The sequence below is a fragment of the Balaenoptera acutorostrata genome, chromosome 1 (genome assembly GCF_949987535.1).
Source record: "Balaenoptera acutorostrata chromosome 1, mBalAcu1.1, whole genome shotgun sequence".
Classification (NCBI taxonomy): Eukaryota; Metazoa; Chordata; class Mammalia; order Artiodactyla; family Balaenopteridae; genus Balaenoptera; species Balaenoptera acutorostrata.
In genome coordinates, this window is record NC_080064.1 from 89,078,427 (window position 1) to 89,097,499 (window position 19,073).

A 19,073-nucleotide genomic window follows, 5' to 3' on the forward strand; every position below is an offset into this window, starting at 1 on the left:
TCCCTGACCAGGAATCGAACCCAGGCCCCCTGCATTGGGAGCGCGAAGTCTTAACCACCGGACCACCAGGGAAGTCCCTAAATTATTCTTGTTTTAAAAACTGCAGGAATTCCATTTTGAGAGAGCTCTTCTGTTTGCGGAGAGGGTATGTACGATGGGAAATGTAAACCATTGCCTCACAGCTGTATATTTCCATTATTTTAACCAGAAAACCAAAAGGGGTTAAAAATGGCAATCTGCATATCTGAATAATATCATTAATTATTAACCAGTAAAACCAACATCAATAGCAACAGATTTATCTTCAGTTTAATGTTTTACCCCATACTTTAATTTCCAGTTTGAAGAAGATCACCACTTGAGGTATAATAGAAGCTTCTTTAACCTACAAGCACATTTGCACTTTTATTTATCACAGCACATAGCCAACCTTATATGTTATGTTCTGGCAGTTTTCATCCACAGAAGCATTAAGGATAGGAAACTGTAGTAATCCCAAGGAAGCAGCCTGTTTAGAGAGAGAAATACAACGTTAGCACTTTTAGCTTGGAAAGGATAGGGGATTTGAAGCAATAAGATGTAAAGGATGGAAGGAAAGAACCCTTATTTAAGCTGAGTTTAATTGCAAGTCTACATGTACCAGGCATATTACTCCCTATGTTACCTCCCAGCAATGTGGAACTAGGTTACCCTTATCATTTAAGAATAAAAGATAAAGTAGTCAGGGAGCTTGTAAACATCAAGGAGATTTTCAAAGTAACTATGCAGACTGACCAAAGTACCAAAAAAAGGTCTAAATTCTACATGTTTTCCTCACTTACATGTAGAGTCTTAAGGTTTCCGTGAGAAGCAAACCTGTAGTTCAAAGAAACACTTGGAATTAAAACACAAAGAGGCAGTAAGCTATTTTCCTGTGTAGAAAGAACAAGTGATAAGGATTTGAGAGGCCACTGTTCCACCTGGTATCCTTGGCCAAGCGAAGGGCAGAGCTGGTGCAAACATTTACTTTAGAGCCCGTTTCCCAGAACTGATGGCATTTGTGCCTTCTCCTGCCTTAATCTCTCCCTTTCCCTTTTCCTTTTTTCTCTTACTACCATTTCTCTTCTGCCCATGTTCAGATTTACCTGTCTCCAAAATATTCTTTATAGCTGTTTCTCTGCCCATCCAGGATCTAATCAAAGTTCACACACTGCATTTGGTTGTCATGCCTTATAGTCAGTTTAAAAAGTAGGAAAATAGGGAATTCCCTGGCAGTCCAGTGGTTAGGACTCCACGCTTTCACCGCTGTGGATCCGGGTCAATCCCTGGCTGGGGAACTAAGATCCTGTAAGCAGTGCCAAGTGGCACAGCCCCAAAAAAAGGAAAATAAAAATGCTTAAAATTGTCCCTAAAAAGAATTCCCTCTCCTACTGCCTTCATCTTGTCCAATTAAGAGTTCTTTATGTGCGTTGTGTTAAGTGTTATTTTTGTCTGTGGGTCAGTGGTCTTGACAGAAAAAAAGAAGTCATATCCTTGAACTAGAAAGTTAAGGAAAGTTTTATTAAGCATTTGATTTGATAACTATAACTTTAATCTTCTTTATATAAAAATCCATAACTAAGGTTAAAGTGTTATACATTAAAAACAGTATTTTGAGTATAATCCAAATTTTGTAACAGGAAAAACAAGGTGTGTGTCCACAGATAAGAGATCCTTTTTTCCCACTGTACAATACTTTGTAGTATTTTCCAAATGTTCTAAAATTATATAGACTGGAAAAAAAATGTTATTTTAAAACAAAGCATATTAACTTTTATTTTCAAAATAAAGATCAGATATTTCATTCAGACTGGAACAATAAAGAAAAACAATCATGAAATAAATTTAACATATTAAAAAGCTGGACTGTCCTTGCTGCAAAACAGACTTGTCACGGGAAGCAGTAAGAGGAACCCAGTCTGAAACAAGGGGTGGCACTCTCTTCTCCTCCAGGTGAACTTCTCCACCGGGGTCTGCATCTTCACTCTGCCCTCATGCTCAGGCACTGTTCTAACAGTGCTTCCCATTCATGCATTTTTAACTTTCCATTTTCCAGCTCTTTCCCTCAGCCTACAGATCTGCTCAATTCTTCCTTGAGGGTGTGCAGGAGGGGAGGGAGCAGGTGGAACCTTTCTTCAATCTACTCCAACCACCATAACTGTCACCTGTACCTATGCCCTGTCTGCCCTTTTGCGTATTTTTTCAGGTTTCTCCTCTTCCTCAATTTCTTTCATTCCCCAACTAACTGCAACCAAGCTTCTACCTCAACAATACTTTATTCAGTAAGTTCTGGCTGAGGCCACACATGACCTCTTCATTACCAGTCCAATAGCCTGTTCCCATCCCTTATCCTATTTAACCTCTGTAATGCATATAACCATTATCTACTTTCCTCTTAAAACTTTTTTCTTGTCTCTTGGTGTGAGAGGCTGAATCAAAGGCCCCAATCTTTAACGAGCCTCTGTATCCAAGTCCCTTGGCAGTGCTCTTGCAAGCTGATTCTGAGCTTAGTCATGTGACTTGCCTTGGTCAATGAGTTAAAAACAAACTCAGTGCAGCACAGCTTGGGGAAAGTGCTAACATTCTGCTTCCGCTCTTCACCCCCGCCAGTACTGAGACCATGTGCAGGCTAGCATACTGGGCAGATAGGAGAGACATCCAGGAGAGAAATGAGTCATCCTCACTGAGGCCATCCTACACCAGCTGGCCCCTAGCCAATCTACTACCTGTCTATAGACATATAAGTGAGCTCTGCTAAGATCAGCAGACTGGTCCTGCTCACCTGTAGATTCATGAGAAATAATAAATGGTAATTGTTTCAAACCATGAAATTTGGGAGTGGTTTGTTATACAGCAATAGATACACTTGGCTATTAAGTGACTCTTTTCTGGTTCTCCTATTGTCAAACCACTGACCCCACTCACCCTCTTCCATTGTCTTTGCCAACTCAATTTCTACCTACCCCTTAAACACTGATGTAAAACCCTTAGCCTTCTTTTCTTCTCCTTCACACATAATTTGGGTGATCTCATCCACGTGTTTCAATTGCTGTGTCTCTGCAGATGACCCTCTATAGCTGTAACATAGTCCAGATCTCTCATTTACTGGCACCTACTACATCTGCACTATACTACATCTCATGTTTATAGACCATCTCTTTCCCTGCAGTTGTTTAAAAAAGATGGACATATAGGAGAACAGCTTCTGCCTTACAAGACTCAGTATCAGTGAAGAGACAACTAAGTATAAACACTTTCAATACATTGAGATAAACTGCAATGAGAAACAAAAGGCCATTTAACTCAAACTGTGACAGCCACTGGCTTCTGTAGGAGGAACCGGCTTCTGTATTCTGTTCTATACTGGAACAAAATTTGGTGTTTAGGATGCACATGTATTTGATCAAGGGAGGAGGAGGCATTTCAGGTCAAGTTGTGTATTCCAGCAACTATGTGTAGCTTAATCTGACTATAGCGGAGAGAGTGACTGTGAGAGAGAAGACTGGAGAGGTGGGCGGCAGAGACGCATAGAAATACTTTTTTACGCCATGTTAACGCATTTAGAAACTATCCTGAAGGCAATCCTGAAGGGGAACCATTGAAAAGAACCATGGAAAGGGCTGGTAGGAAACCACACTGGATTTAGAGACAACAGTATACATTTTTGAGAAAAATGGACCAGAACCGAAAACTTAGCTTCTCCACTTGTTAGATATAAATTCTTGACAAGTTTCTCAACTTCTCTGAGTGCCAATTTCCTTAAATGGAAAATGGGGATAGCAGTATTTACATGTTAGCATTATTCTGATCATTAAAAGAGATCATGTATACAGCACACTTGGTACTGGGTCAGGCATATGGCGGCTGCTTTCTAAATGGTGGTTAGTGAGCTGCTCAAGGTCAGCTGATGGCCGTATTCTTTTTTATACTGGCACCAAGGCCTAGTACTAGAAATGATTCCCAGAAGCCTCAATATAAGTTTGTTGAAAAGTGAAAGATCAATACCAAGTCTCACTTTTCTTCAAATCAGGACTTTGCTGGAGTGATCCTTTCAGAATTAAAGGCTTTACCTACATGGCAGGACAATCCTCACCTAGCTCAAAGAGATAAGTAGATAAAAATCTGACACAGATATTTCAATTTTATAAACTTCCATGAAACAAAGAGAGTGTACTTGTACATTTTTCTAACTATGTGATATTGTGAGAAATATATTTTTATTCAAACCCATAGTTAACACATTGCATATTCGCAAAACAAAATTTAAATGTCTTACTCAAGCCTTGTTTGAAATGACTAAAATCTTACCTTTAAGAAGAAGGGCATAAAGGAGAGTTTAATTCCACGAGCAAAAGCAATGGGTTTTAATTCTTCTCGTAGCTTAACCAGTTCAGTAAGGTCAACCTCATCACAATACCCAAAATGAGGTATATTCAGGGCTGCAGACATGGTCTTGACCATCGCTTTGTGAAAGCCTGGAAAACATTAAATATGCATATATATATGCATATATATACATATATGCATATATATATGTACTTTATAACAATTCTTAAATCCTTTAATTCCTTTAAAAACTAAAATAGAAGGTTCTCTAATGTCACTTACTCTTAATTAAACTCTTCCTCTTGGAGCTACCATCTTCATTACATAACTTGAAAGCCAGTAATTTCAATGCTGAAGCATTGACTGTAGCACAACACCCAGTGTCAATTGTAATAATATAACAGGTAACTGCTTTCAACACTGTGGTATATAAAAAATTCAAAAGGGGGCTTCCCTGGTGGCACAGTGGTTAAGAATCCGCCTGCCAATGCAGGGGACACGGGTTCGAGCTCTGGTCCGGGAAGATCCCACATGTCGCGGCGCAACTAAGCCTGTGCACCACAACGACTGAGCCTGTGCTCTAGAGCCTGCGAGCCACAACTACTGAGCCCGTGCGCCACAGCTACTGAAGCCTGCGCACCTAGAGCCTGTGCTCCGCAACAAGAGAAGCCACTGCAATGAGAAGTGCTTGCACCGCAACGAAGAATAGCCCCTACTCGCCGCAACTAGAGAAAGTCCGAGCACAGCAACGAAGACCCAACGCAGCCAAACAAAAAATAATAATAATAATGCCAAAATAATAATAATAATAATAAATTCAAAAGGATGCAAGCCATGTATTTACACAATGGCTTCTTGCAAAGCCACTCTTCTGGAAGTTAATCATCCTAAGAGTTTGTAAATAACAAATCAGAAGTAGTTGTTTTGAAAGCGAACAAAAAATAATATTTAAAATATCCCGAGCAAGTCTTCAAACAGAAAAATTATCTGTACACAAATTTATACTGTAAGAAACCTGCTAACATATTACTCTTTAAAAATTATCAGGGGCTTCCCTAATGGCGCAGTGGTTGAGAATCTGCCTGCTAATGCAGGGGACACGGGTTCGAGCCCTGGTCTGGGAAGATCCCACATGCCACGGAGCAGCTAGGCCCGTGAGCCACAACCACTGAGCCTGTGCGTCTGGAGCCTATGCTCCGCAACAAGAGAGGCCGCAATAGTGAGAGGCCCGCGCACCGCAATGAAGAGTGGCCCCCGCTTGCCACAACTAGAGAAAGCCCTCGCACAGAAACGAAGACCCAACACAGCCAAAAATAAAAATAAAATAAGTAAATAAAAAAAAATTATCAGTATATATTAAAGCTTTTCCTAGAAAAACTGTAATTTCATCACGTTGAAGCAGCTTCCCCCCAAATAAATTACTCTATTACCTTACATTACTATTATTATTACCTTTTATGGGTTCTGTTCTGTCTTTGCCTGTGAATACTGGAGGTTTTGATATTGGTATAGGAATAGTTCTGTCTTTTGGTTTTGGTGGAGGTGGCATAATTTCAGCTTTTGGTGAAGGAGGTAGTATAGCTCCTGTTTGCTTTTCCAGATAGCTGAGAATATCTTCTTTAAGTATTCTGCCATCTTTTCCTGAGCCAACAACTTCACTCAGCTTAATCTAAAAAATGACACATTTTAATGCTAAAAATAAAACTACCTAAAAAATAAATAAACCCATCATTGAGGTCTCTAAGTGAAATTAAATGAACTGAAGGTAAAAAAGTATCTCTGCCCAATAAATTAGAATAAGGAAATAACATTTTAATTATCTTAATAGAACACTACAAACTATAAATAACATTTTCATCTTCTCAATAGAATGCTATAAACTATAGCTACTCTTCATAAGTGATCATTTGTTACTTTTGTGCTTACTGTTCATTTGCCCATGCGGTAACAATGTAATATCTACATTGTATATAGCTATTTATGAAAACATATTTTTAAACAATCAACTATTTCAAAATTTCTTGCATAATTCTTATTTGATTTTTTTCTATTCTTGGAGACTACAAAAGAAGAACTGAGAGTTTAAACAAGAGTTAAACACTATAACAAATGTAGACCACTGTCTCTGACCTTGGCTACCAGTAAACACATAATGGTTAAAATAATCATCCTATAAAAGCTCTCTTGAATTAGTTTTTTTCTGATGGCTGTTTTAGAAAGATCAGTACAAAACACTGAAATTAACTTTATTGAGGCATACTTGGAATGTGAGTTCATTGGTCCAAGTTAAGGGTCAAATAGTTAAGTTTTATTATTGCTTTCCACAGAATAAACAATAGATGATATAATTCCACGTTCTACTGGGCACTCATGATACTTTTTGGAAATATTTGTGATCTGGCTTTATTTAATCACTTCCTATGTTCGGTAATAGAGATAAAATATTTCACTAAATTGAACTGTACTTAAATAAAAAGACACATTAGCTTGGATGATATCCTCACGCATAGTGTATATTAGTTAAACTCTCAAGGTTAAGTCCTATTTCATTTGTATTAATGCTTCTCTAAGAATGACCACAAAAGAGTAAAGGACTTTATCACATCAAACATTTAGTTTATAACAAATGAACTCTAAGAATTTAAACATAATTTTTAGGTAATTACAAACAACTGTAAGGGCCACTGGTTTTTAATTTTAGACAAACTCAATTAGTTAATATACAAACTGCAAAAAAAGGGGGAAAAAGGTGACTTTATAATAATAAATCTGTTATTTAATTTCTAGTACTTATACAAATGCTCTAACTATACACATCTTTAGGAAGAGGAAAGCCACATCATATATTTCTACAGGTAGTCCTTCTATATAATTTTTTTTAAAATGGTAAAATGTTTATAGCTTTCAAAGCAATATAGAAGATCATTATTTCATCTGCTGCCCTTAACAGTGTAGTGCTCCATACTACTATTTCTATTTTTCTGTTATGCTAAATCGTCTTCATGTTTGAACACATTCAATGGCTAATACATTTTCATTAAGGGTTTATAACATCATTTTCCTAAGCATTTCCCTGATTTTGAACACATATGTGCCTTCTAATTTTTGGTTATATAAAACACTTTAATATATCCTAGATTATCTCCTTGGGATAGTTCCCCAATGGTAGGATAACTAGCTGAAGGAGAATGAACATTTTAATGACTCTTATTCCCAAAATGTAAACTTTTTTCCCCCCAACTGTAATTTAACTACTTCTCTCAAAAACAAACAAACAAAAGCCTGCATTGTGAGGCACAGTGGAAAGAACTCAGGCTTTGGAACCAGACAGATTTGTGCTCAGATCCCCAGTTCAGCTACTTACTTGATTTTAGGCAACTTAATCAACTTCTCTACCTTTTCTCATCTGCCAAAAGGGGATAATCCAAACCAGTCTGCAAGGTTACTGTGAGGATTAGCGATAATGTATGTATAGTGTCTGGCTCAGAAGTGCTCAAATAATGGAGGCATCAATTGTTGAGACACACACACACAAAAAAAATTGTTGAGACACTATTAATGATTAAGAGCACTGGTTTCAGAGTCGCAGAGACTCACTTCAGAATCCTGGTTCCACCACTGGGTTAGCTGTGTGATCTTGGACCAGTTATTTGACCTCTCTAAGTCTTAGAAGGGCGCTTTGTCTCAGAGTTGTGAAGATTAAATGAGATAACATGTAAATTATTAGCACAATGCCTAGGAGCCATCTCACTTTGGAGGTTAAGCAGCAATGACTGTCAGGTAAGAGGGAAGACAGAAGGCCAGGCTCCTTGACTCAAGTCAGTATAGCTCTATGGTTTTCCCTACCTCCCTGGGATCAGGCAGATCCTTGGGACCACATCCTTGCCTGGCCCATTTCCCATCCCTTCCCTATACTGCTTCCTTCATTCCTAGTAAAGATGATCACTCTCTCAATCAATCAATCATGTGTTCCCAAACCCCTGTCCTCAAGCTATGCTTGTAGGGTACCTGATCTAAGACACTAGTATTTACAAGTGCTCAATAAATGGTAGCCCTGACTGTTATTAGGCTCTCAGGAAGAATAATAAATCCACACTTCTCAATTAACATGAATAATAAGTTCACAATTTTCTTTTCATTGCTCGTGAGGACTTTTACGCAACTATCACTTTTTAGTAACAGACATTTTCATGTTTCCTTTAATCCCAACTTGAGCCATCTCATCATGGGATAGCTGGGTAATTCTTCATAGACACACATGTATACCTTCTGTGTGATCTCACACTTAAATATTAAGAAAACTTACATTGTTTTCCATTGCAAGGCGACGAACTGCAGGAGTTGCCAGTGTTTTTTGGCCCTTTATCTCTTGGTGTGTGTGTTCATCATGGGACACAGCAGGAGTTTCAACAACATCTTCTTCTGAATCTGGTAACAAGGTAAAATTTTACTCTTTAGTAGAAAATACTGAAACAACAAAAACAACAAGCTTAGTGTCTTATAATATATAAATAAATTCAACTTAAAATATATAGTCAAAAAGCATAATAGATGAGCTACTTCAGAATGGAAAAAACACAACTGTAAAATGGAAAAACATACAAGGGTACTAGAGTGAGTGAGAGGGGTGTACGGGTACCAGGTACTGTTTAATGATTATTATTGCCTGCTGTTTACTTCATTTCTGTTAAAATTATGTAGCAGCTTCAAGTTAAAAAATGCAAGTTTCTTTCATAAATTTTAAAACACATTGTATTGTAAACATTTTCCTAATAAATTTCTCATATACATATGAAATGAGAATCAAATGTGAGGTAAATTACATGAATCATGTAAAATCTGTGACAATCTTAAATGCTTTCCTAAGATAATACAGCATTTAAATTTTTTCTTTGCTTTGAATATGGCTTAAGGAATGCTGTGGAAGGTTTTATTTTCATGGCTAATACTAATTTGGTTGTTTTATTCTCTAACTGTAGAGTAGTGATATAAGAAAAACTATCTTGGGCTATTAGCATGTATTTTTGCAACCAAAAAAAAAAGTTTTTGAGAGCATTTAATTGTCAAGGTCGGATGCTAGGAAATCAGTGCTATAGTACAGCAGAATCTCTGTGGGAATAAGTAAACTAGAGCCAACCTCTGAAAATCAGCAGAAAACTGGTTAGCTTTGACATTCAATTCTAAGCAAATAAAAATTTTCCACTGCTGGAAAACTATGGAAAGACATTCTATTCATTCATTCCTCCTCACTAGTCTATGAATTGGTCTGGTGGAGCTCTTAAAGTTCCCCTACGGTTAAGGAAGAGAAAAAACAGACACTTTGTATTGAACATGAAGAGTAGTAGAATATTCCACCCCAAAATGTGATTGTAGGAGTTCAGGACATGCCACCCCAAAATATGCCACTTTGGTGTACTGATTATTTTCAAGAGCTGTAGGCACTTGAAAAACAACAAATGCAGGGAGAGGCTTACTCTGAACTCTCTTCATGTACCTAAAGACATCCAAAAGGAACTCAACTGTCAGAAACTCCCTCCTTAGGAGTTTCATCCAACCAGGGAAGATTGACTCATCACAGGAGAAAAGACTAGAAATCAGCAACACACCCATATAAACTTTTGTCACAAACTATCATACCTCCCATATATTCTTCTAAGAGCCAATTCATCCTTCCTAAAAATCATTTACTCTTCCCTAAGAGGCCTACATCCCTCCTCCCCTTTCCCTATTAAGAAGGTATTTAAACCTGAATCCTAAAGCCACCTCTTTGAGTTATTCATTTTTCCTGGGTATCTCCCAGGTATACATGAAGTCTACATGTTAATAAATTTGTTTTTATCTTGTTCATCTGTCTTTTATTACAGGGGTCTCAGCTAAGAACTGAGAAGGTACAGGGAAAATTATTCTTCCTTCCCACAATCACCTAGTATATATCGTATACTGCACTACATATGTAATATCTTAATCTTCACTCCAGTATGTAAGATAGGTGTTATTATCCCCATTTTACGGATTTTAAAAAATGAGACTTGAGATGAAGAGATTGGCCCAAGGTCAACACCTAATAAACTGTGAAGAGCTGGGATTCAATCCTAGGGCTGACTCAGTTTGTGCTGTTTCCTTTAGTTCATGGCCCTAGTAGATTTTCTTTCTGGTCAAATAAGTTGGAATACAACTTCTACAGCCCAAGGCATAATTTTATTGCACTTTGAGAAGCCCTGTGTATTGTCCACATGTGTTGAAGTTACTGGAGAAACTAGTAAGAAAGATTAGCATTAGGAACTAAGATCCAAAGAAAAATCAAGGGGGTTCAGTTGTAGGAATCCCAAATACTAACTTGAATAATGCATATTTGCTACAGTTTGAGAAATGCATAAATGTCCATACATATCATACACAAGTTATTATATAACTTGTTATTTATCAAATAAATATTTATTTGGTTATTTACCAAAATAAATATTTGGTTATTTACCAAAATATCATGTTATTTATTGCTACTCACTTTTCTGGAAAACATTCTATATATCACCAAGTAGTACTGCCTTTTGGAATAACTTCAGTGTAAGTATTAAGTAATAAAACAAAGATTTGCAAGAAGTCACTCATATTATATATGAGTTGTAGTTGTCATGTAGTTGTGGGAAGAAAGCTCTCTTAATACTAAAATACTACCTTGCTAAGGACATTGGAAAGCCAGGGATGATTTAACAGAGATTTAACAGAGAATATCTACCAGAAAGCCATTTCCATGATCCAAGGGTTTCCAGTCTTTTTGTTACCTTGATCATAGAACTGATCTTAAAAGTGACCCAGTAGAGAAGAAGTAAATCACAATTATAAGGATATGGAGGGAATGTCATTTTCTAAATGGATGAGTGTTTGTGGCATGATGCCAAGATAAACGGAGTGATCAACATCAAATCACAATTTCGCACAGATACAAAAGGATATTTGGTTCAGAACCTAACAACTAGGAAAAAGATCTAGGAAGATGAACAGATCTTTTAGGCAGGAGAGAAAGGAACAGTTTCTAAATTCAACTTAGAGAGCTAGTGGCCACAATAACTTCTATTAGCATTTGATTCAATAACCTTAGCCCTGACTAGAGATTGCACATTTGGAAAAGTTACAGTTTTGGAGAAAGTTGCTGCTGGTTCAATTTTGCTGATGGAACAATCTGTTCCTGTTATGGTGCCCTGTTACCTCGATGAAATAGAGATTGCAAGCTGTACAACTGGGAAACCAACAAAGTCAAGCTGTCCTGGCTATTCTGGTTTAGCCTTTGAACTGTCAGCTTAGCTATAAACTGCGACATGTTTAACACAGGGGGAGGCCCATATTGCTACCCCCAAAATGTGGAATGCTCATTACTTTTTCCAAATTTAATTAAACACATGATTGTTCTATGCAATATGAAGAAAGTGTGGACAGTAAATCAGAGGATGACTAAAATAAAACCATGGTGATCTTTGATGTAAAACCAGAGTTTGTGTAACAGAGTGGGACCTGGCAGTAACTCCTGTCATTTTTCAACTTTTTGAAGAGTAAGTCCTAACATTTGACTCCTTCCTACTGTACTTCACATAGATGACCAAGATGATGAAGAAATTATTAATAGTAAATTCTATTTTGTACTTTCCCCTGAAGCTATTGGACATAATTGTTTTCATATCATGAGCTTATAAACAGGAACCTAGTATTTTATGATTGTAACCAATCAGACTTTGAAAAGCAGGAAGTTTTTTATTGTAAGTTAGAAAAAATATTCTTTTCAGGATTGTTTTTGGACATGTATATGGTAAAAGTACAACTTAAAGTGTTTTAAAATAAATGTTAAGTATTTGGCACAATATTTTGAGGAGCTTAGTTAAACGTAAAGGACTTCCGTGACTTTTCACATTAAAATGTCAAATTCTTTTCAAATGAGGCTTTGGGGAAAATGATCTTGATCATACTGGCTTTGCTTATAATTCCATTCATTCAATGTACTTTATTCTTTGCCTTTTAAAATAACTAATTTTGATTCTGAGAAAATTAAGAATTCCAGTGTGATAAAGGCAATTTTTCTTTTATGCAAAAATGAAGTCTTAGTAATTTTCAACTTAGTTTTGTATTCCAGGTATGAGGTTGCCTTAAAAAATCTTTTGAAACTTGTTTAAAAAATAAATAAAAATAAAATACTACTTTGTTAAATAGCACTTGAAGTAATTTTCTAAGTTTTTTATATGATTATACTTATATAAAGTATACTTTATATACTTATTTTCTCCTTTGATGTTCACAATAATGCTACAAGAATGCAGGGCACATTTCTTGATTTTACCAATGTAGAAACAGACTCTAAGGGGGATGGAGTTAAGACTAAGCTAAAATTTCATGACTCTCCCCAGCTGATGTGATTTTCACTGTTCTTGCACTATACTCTAAAATGTGGGATTTTATTCCTTCAGTAGTGGATTTAGATACAGTTTTTAAAACCTTAATTAAATTTTAAGAAAGAACAAAAGAACTCTGGTAAATAAGTTTTTGTCATGAAGACTGTCAATTTAGTGTTGCTGGAATTCATCATGTGAAGCAAATTTATAATAAAACTATATTATTTCAGATTAAATAAAAGAGTAATTTGAATTAGTAAAAATATTAAAACTGTGAGATTGCAATGGGAAATACTTTTTGAAATACCAAAGCACTCAAAGGTTTTTGAAAGAGTTGTTTCTGTAAGAAGCTTTAAACTTTTCCTCCCTGCAAAACTTCTTAGGAAGACCTTTCTTCATAGCACAAATCTAAACCTTAGTTTAGTTTCTGCTCAAATGATCATAAATTGAGAATTATTGACAACTAAACCAATGAGATTGCATAGCATTTTCTTTCTCACTTCAAATTACTGAAACAGCTAATTCAATCAATTCAGTCTACAATTAGCTATACAAAATAAGGTTTTAGTTACCATTTACTGAGCACTTACCATGCCCAGGCATTGTACTATGCAATTTATGTTATTGAGTGTAATTTAATTAAATGACATGCTATGTTGTTCAAATGGTTTTATGTCAAAGAGCTTTTCTTTAACTCTAAAACACTGTATTATCCTGGCAAACATTTAATACTATAAACTCTATAGGATGCCTAACTTGTGTTGTTACAGCAGAATGTATGCATATGTACATTGTTAGAAATTTAGCCCCAGTGTTCTAGATGAAGAATGGAGCTGACACCCCGTCTCTGAATACAATTTTCAGTGTAACAAAGCGGTCAGGAACATGTGTTTTAGAATTAAACAGAGCTGGGGTCAAATCATAGTTCTACCAATTACTAGCTGTGTGGCCACGGGCAACTTATTAAACCTCTGTGGGTCTCAACGTTGCATGTGTCAAATGTGGATAATAATCTATATGATTTAAAGAGGTAACGTATACATAGCATTAGCACAGAGAAAGCATTCAATCGATGATAGGTGTTCATGTTAAAGGGTAAATGCAATATAACAGCAGAATAATATAAAAGTATTCTGCTACATCTTATGTCCCTTCTGCTATAAAGTATTCTGCTACATCTTATGTCCCTTCCTCTCTTCCCTTAATACTTCCCCATGGTGGCAAGACTCCTCAATTAGAGCTAGTTAGGTATAGTAACTCTCCACTTGTCTGGTGGTCAAGCATTCTGGCAACTTAATGTTGTACATAGCTGCAGGTGCAGAACACCTAAAACCGTGCCACGCAGCCTCAGCATTAAAACCATACACTTGCTCCAGAGAAAAGTCATTTAGACTCTCAATCACATCCTATTTTATCTTCTTAGCACATATTTCTTAACAACTTGGTTATCTGTGTTGCCAGAAAGTTAGGAAGGAGAGTGATGGCCTGGCACAATGACAAGGCTAAGAGGTAGGCTGAAAAAACAAAAATCAGAGGCAGAATTGCGTTTTTCCCAGAATAATGAATGTTCATTAACATGCCTTTGCATAATCAAAAAAGATTTTAGGTTATACTCAATATACTCACTTTAAGAAGGTGTAAAATATGTAGGTTTAAAAAATAAATAAATAAATAAAACTACTGATTCCCATTAAATAAATGGTTTAGAAAAGTTTGGGTTCAAAAAGCTTTACTTGTTTAGAAAAGTGAGGAGTCATCCTACTTTTTAAAATAAAGGTTAGAGAAAGCCAGGTTAGCTGTAAAGAGAACTCATGGCAATATTCTTAAAACTGAGTTCACAGCAGACAACATACTGAGACATGGATCAGCTTTGACATAATCTTGATAATATTAATTAACTAAATTTCAATTTGTAATTTTTTTTTTAAACAGCATAAATGAGTCTAGTAAGCTCTTTTCAAGTAGAGTCTACCTACAGTCAGAGCACTCAGAGATAGGGGTTGGAGGTCACAAACACATTTTCCCTCATCAGAATTATCAAGACACTCCAGTCTTGAAAAGCAGGCTGCAACACCATGTTACAAAGAGAGTACCATAGAATATTATTTAAACAAGCATTAAAAGACAGGATTTAATTTCCATTACTGCTATTAAGACGTCTACTCTTGATCCCTTACACTCTTGATGGTTCTATGCTATAATTATTTCCCACCTATAAAATGGACATAATGTGTCTTATACTTCTAAAAGACTTTTCTTTAGGTAACTTTCTATTTATAGTATAATTGGCTTTCTTGGCACTAAAACAAGGAACAATATAGACAAATTCAGTATTACTACAAATTCTTGTTTAAGACAAGGTACACAAAATACTTAGAAACTTTTCCTGTTTCCAGAATTTAAAAAGAGGCACATATAAATTTCTTAGTAAATTGAACCTACTATTCTATAGGCTTGCTTATTTGATATATAGGTTTATGCTTCATAGTTATTCTTACAGTAAAAAACAATAAAAATTACAAGAAAACATAAATATAAAAGCAAAACGGTACACACACAAAATAAAACTAGCATGCAAGGCAATTATTCAGAATACACTTTGAATTGCAAATGAAATAGAATAGCTAACAATGATCAGTTCTCTATGAGGAAAATTATCAGATAATTTTTACTCTGAACATAACCTATCCAATCCCATTAAGTTTTTACAGACATATAATAAACTGCACATACATAAAATATAAAATTTCATAAGTCTTGAAATATGTATATACCCATAACTATCACCAAAATCAAGATAATGGACATATCAGCCCCCAAAGTTTCCTTATACTCCTTGGTAATTCCTCCCTCCTAACCTTCTGTCTCCTTCCTACCCTATCAGCAGGCAACCACTAATGGGTTTGTTGTCAAAATATATTAGTTTACATTTCTAAAACTTTATGTACATAGAATCATACAGCATGTTCTCTTTTATGTCTGGCTTCTCTGACTCAGCATAATTTTTCAAGATTCATCCATGTCGTACAGGAAATTAATTTTTGTAAAAAATTATCTAGAAAAAATATACCCCTCCTGAAAAATTTCTATGATTTTATGATTTGCTATATCAAGACTTATTAAGTTGGATTTCATTGGAGATACCAAAAGAAACTCTAAAAAATAAAACTCTAAGAAATAAAAGGAAACAATAAAACCCCCCACAAATCCCAATTGTTCACTTGTTCATATACAGTCAGCCCTGGGAATCCACAGGTTCTGTATTCATGGATTCAACCAACTGCTGATCGAAGATATATAGAAAAAAAATGTATGTAGGTTATATGCAAATACTACACCATTTTATACAAAGGACTTGAGCAACCGCAGATTTTGGTGTCCATTTGTGTGTGTGTGTGTGTGTGTGTGTGTGTCTGTCCTAGAACCAATCCTTTGCAAATACCATAGGATGACTATAATTTGCTTTTGTGGATGGCCTAGATAGGTATCTAATCTGGTCTACAGCACTTGACTGGGTATTCTAATTTACTGACATCCACAATAATGTTCAGCATCTTTGGTTGTCTCAGTTTATGCCAAGAGTATAATTCTTTCCTTTCTAGGTCTTCACTGAATGAAAGAAAAATCTATATCTATTATCTTGTTGATCTATCAAAATAATTCTGTGTTTATTTCAGGTAATTTTAAAAGGTAAATTCTTTTTTGTTTTTAATATTCCTAAATCATGCCTTTCAATAGAAATTTGGAGTCAAGATAATAGGAAGCACCCCTAGTACCCAGATTATGGTCTCTTATTTATTCCACATTCAAAGGAACAAGAGGCCCTCAAGGAATGGATAATTCCAGGTCTGGGGCAGGAAAAGTATCAATATAATGTGAGTCCCAGATCATCTTCTTGTGCCAAAAGCAAGGAAGGTTTTGAAAAGTAACAGTGTCACGTTAAAAGAACACACAGAAGCCACCTTGAAATGGTCACCACTATTAATGATTTGAGCATTAAAAAGAATTATAATAAAAACATCAGGTCAAATGAAATATAAACAAAGAGAATGTTGGAAAAATTAATATCACCATTTGAAGGGCCTATTAAAGTAACTCCTTATTTTAATAATTGGTAAAGAAAGACTGGAATGTCTTTCCAGTAGGAACTGTATTTCATAGTAACAAATAGCCCCAATTGATGAAGGAAGGGATAGCTCCACTTTACAGAAAAATGCCACCTAATAATGTTAAAGGAATCCAAAAATCATCATTCTACAACCACTAAAACAATTGTTGATTTAGGCAAGGATTCTCAGATGATATTATAAACTACTTATATAGTACCAAAACATTACAACATTGATATCACTCAGGTTGCAAAGGGAAAAACATAACTGTACAATGGAAGGGCAAGGGTATGGTTATCCTAATTCCATGTTTAAACTTAGCATCACTACACCAGGTCATCCAGACGTTATTTGTGTCCTGATATGGAGAAATATGAAGTACATAATATTTCCATGATGTAGATTCTAGCCAAAATATTTAACTGGAACCTAGCCTTTAAAACTTACTTCTAGTTTACAGGAAATATAAAGAAGAGAGGAACAAGTCAAACACCACCATGAAGAAGCAACAAGTCCAAAAGATGTGACATTCTGCAAAAAAAATGGCACCACCTCTTCAGCAAGTCAGTGTCATGTGGGGAAGTAGGAGCCAGATTAAAAGAGACCAGGTGCAATTTGTAGTCCTGTACTAGACCCTAGCTTGAACAAACCAGTTGAAATTCCAAGGACATTTTGGTGGCAATTGGGGAAATTTAAATTTAAATATGGTGTGACTACCAGATAAAATGAAAATGTATTGTCATGAAAACATGTAGAGTCATTAACTAAGCAAACACGTTAGAATATACCAAATACAAGTCTGGTTAAAAAAATACCAAAATGCAAACAAAAATTAAATTCAAAGAAAAAATATTAAAAACAGCAAGGAAAAAGCAGAAAAATAACATACAAGGGAATCCCCATAAGGTTATAGCTGATTTCTCAGCAGAAACTCTACAGGTCAGAAGGGAGGGGCAGGATATACTTAAAGTGATGAAAAGGAAAAACCTACAACCAAGATTACTTTACCCAGCAAGGATCTCATTCAGATTCAACAGAGAAATCAAAAGCTTTACAGACAAACAAAAGCTATGAGAATTCAGCACCACCAAACCAGCTTTACAACAAATGCTAAAGGAACTTCTCTAAGTGAGAAACACAAGAGAAGAAAAAGACCAAAAAAACAAACCCAACTCAATTAAGAAAATGGTAATAGGAACATACATATCGATAATCACCTTGAATGTAAATGGATTAAATGCTCCAACCAAGACACAGACTGGCTGAATGGATACAAAAACAAGACCCTTATATATGTTGTCTACAAGAAATCCACTTCAGACCTAGGGACACAAACAGATTGAAAGTGAGGGGATGGAAAAAGATATTCCATGCAAATGGAAATCACAAGAAAGCTGGAGTAGCAATACCCATATCAGATAAAATAGAGTTTAAAATAAAGACTGTTACAAGAGATAGGAAGGACACTACATAATGATCAAGGGATCAATCCAAGAAGAAAACATAACAATTATAAATATATATGCACCCAACATAGGAACACCTCAATACATAAGGCAAATTCTAACAGCCATAAAAGGGGAAATCGACAGTGACACAGTAACCGTGGGGGACTTCAACACCCCACTTACACCAACAGACAGATCATCCAGACAGAAAATAAATAAGGAAACACAGGCTTTAAATGACACAACAGACCAGATAGACTTAATTGATATTTTTAGGCCATTCCACCCATAACCGGAAGAATACACTTTCTTCTCAAGTGCACATGGAATGTTCTTCAGAATACATCTCATGTTGGGTCATAAATCAAGCCTTGGAAAATTCAAGAAAACTGAAATCATATCAAACCACAATGCTATGAGATTAGAAATCAATTACAAGAAAAAAACTGTAAAAAACACAAATACATGGAGGCTAAAGAGTGTGCTACTAAATAACCTAGAGATCACTGAAGAAATCAAAGAAGAAATTAAAAAACACCTAGAAACAACTGACAACAAAAACACGATGATCCAAAGCCTATGGGATGCAGCAAAAGCAGTTCTAAGAGGGAAGTTTATAGCAATTCAAGTTCACCTCAAGAAACAAGAAAAATCTCAAATAAACAATATAACCTTACACCTAAAGCAACTAGAAAAAGAAGAACAAAGAAAACCCAAAATTAGTAGAAGGAAAGAAATCATAAAGATCAGAGCAGAAATAAATGAAAGAGAAATGAAGAAAAGAATAGCAAAGA

The 19,073-nt window shown here is 35.7% G+C and overlaps 1 protein-coding gene across 2 annotated transcripts in view; it reads right to left on the minus strand.

The window, feature by feature from the left end:
• Positions 1-19,073, minus strand: part of DBT (dihydrolipoamide branched chain transacylase E2) — a 45,599-nt gene that overhangs the window by 7,900 nt on the left and 18,626 nt on the right. For both annotated transcript variants that reach the window (XM_007169528.2, XM_057529543.1), the window contains 4 exons: positions 8,651-8,772; positions 5,797-6,013; positions 4,327-4,493; positions 431-508 (listed from right to left, as the gene is read on the minus strand). In XM_007169528.2, coding sequence (XP_007169590.1) covers positions 431-508; positions 4,327-4,493; positions 5,797-6,013; positions 8,651-8,772 — 584 coding nt within the window. The remainder of the gene's footprint in view (positions 1-430; positions 509-4,326; positions 4,494-5,796; positions 6,014-8,650; positions 8,773-19,073) is intronic.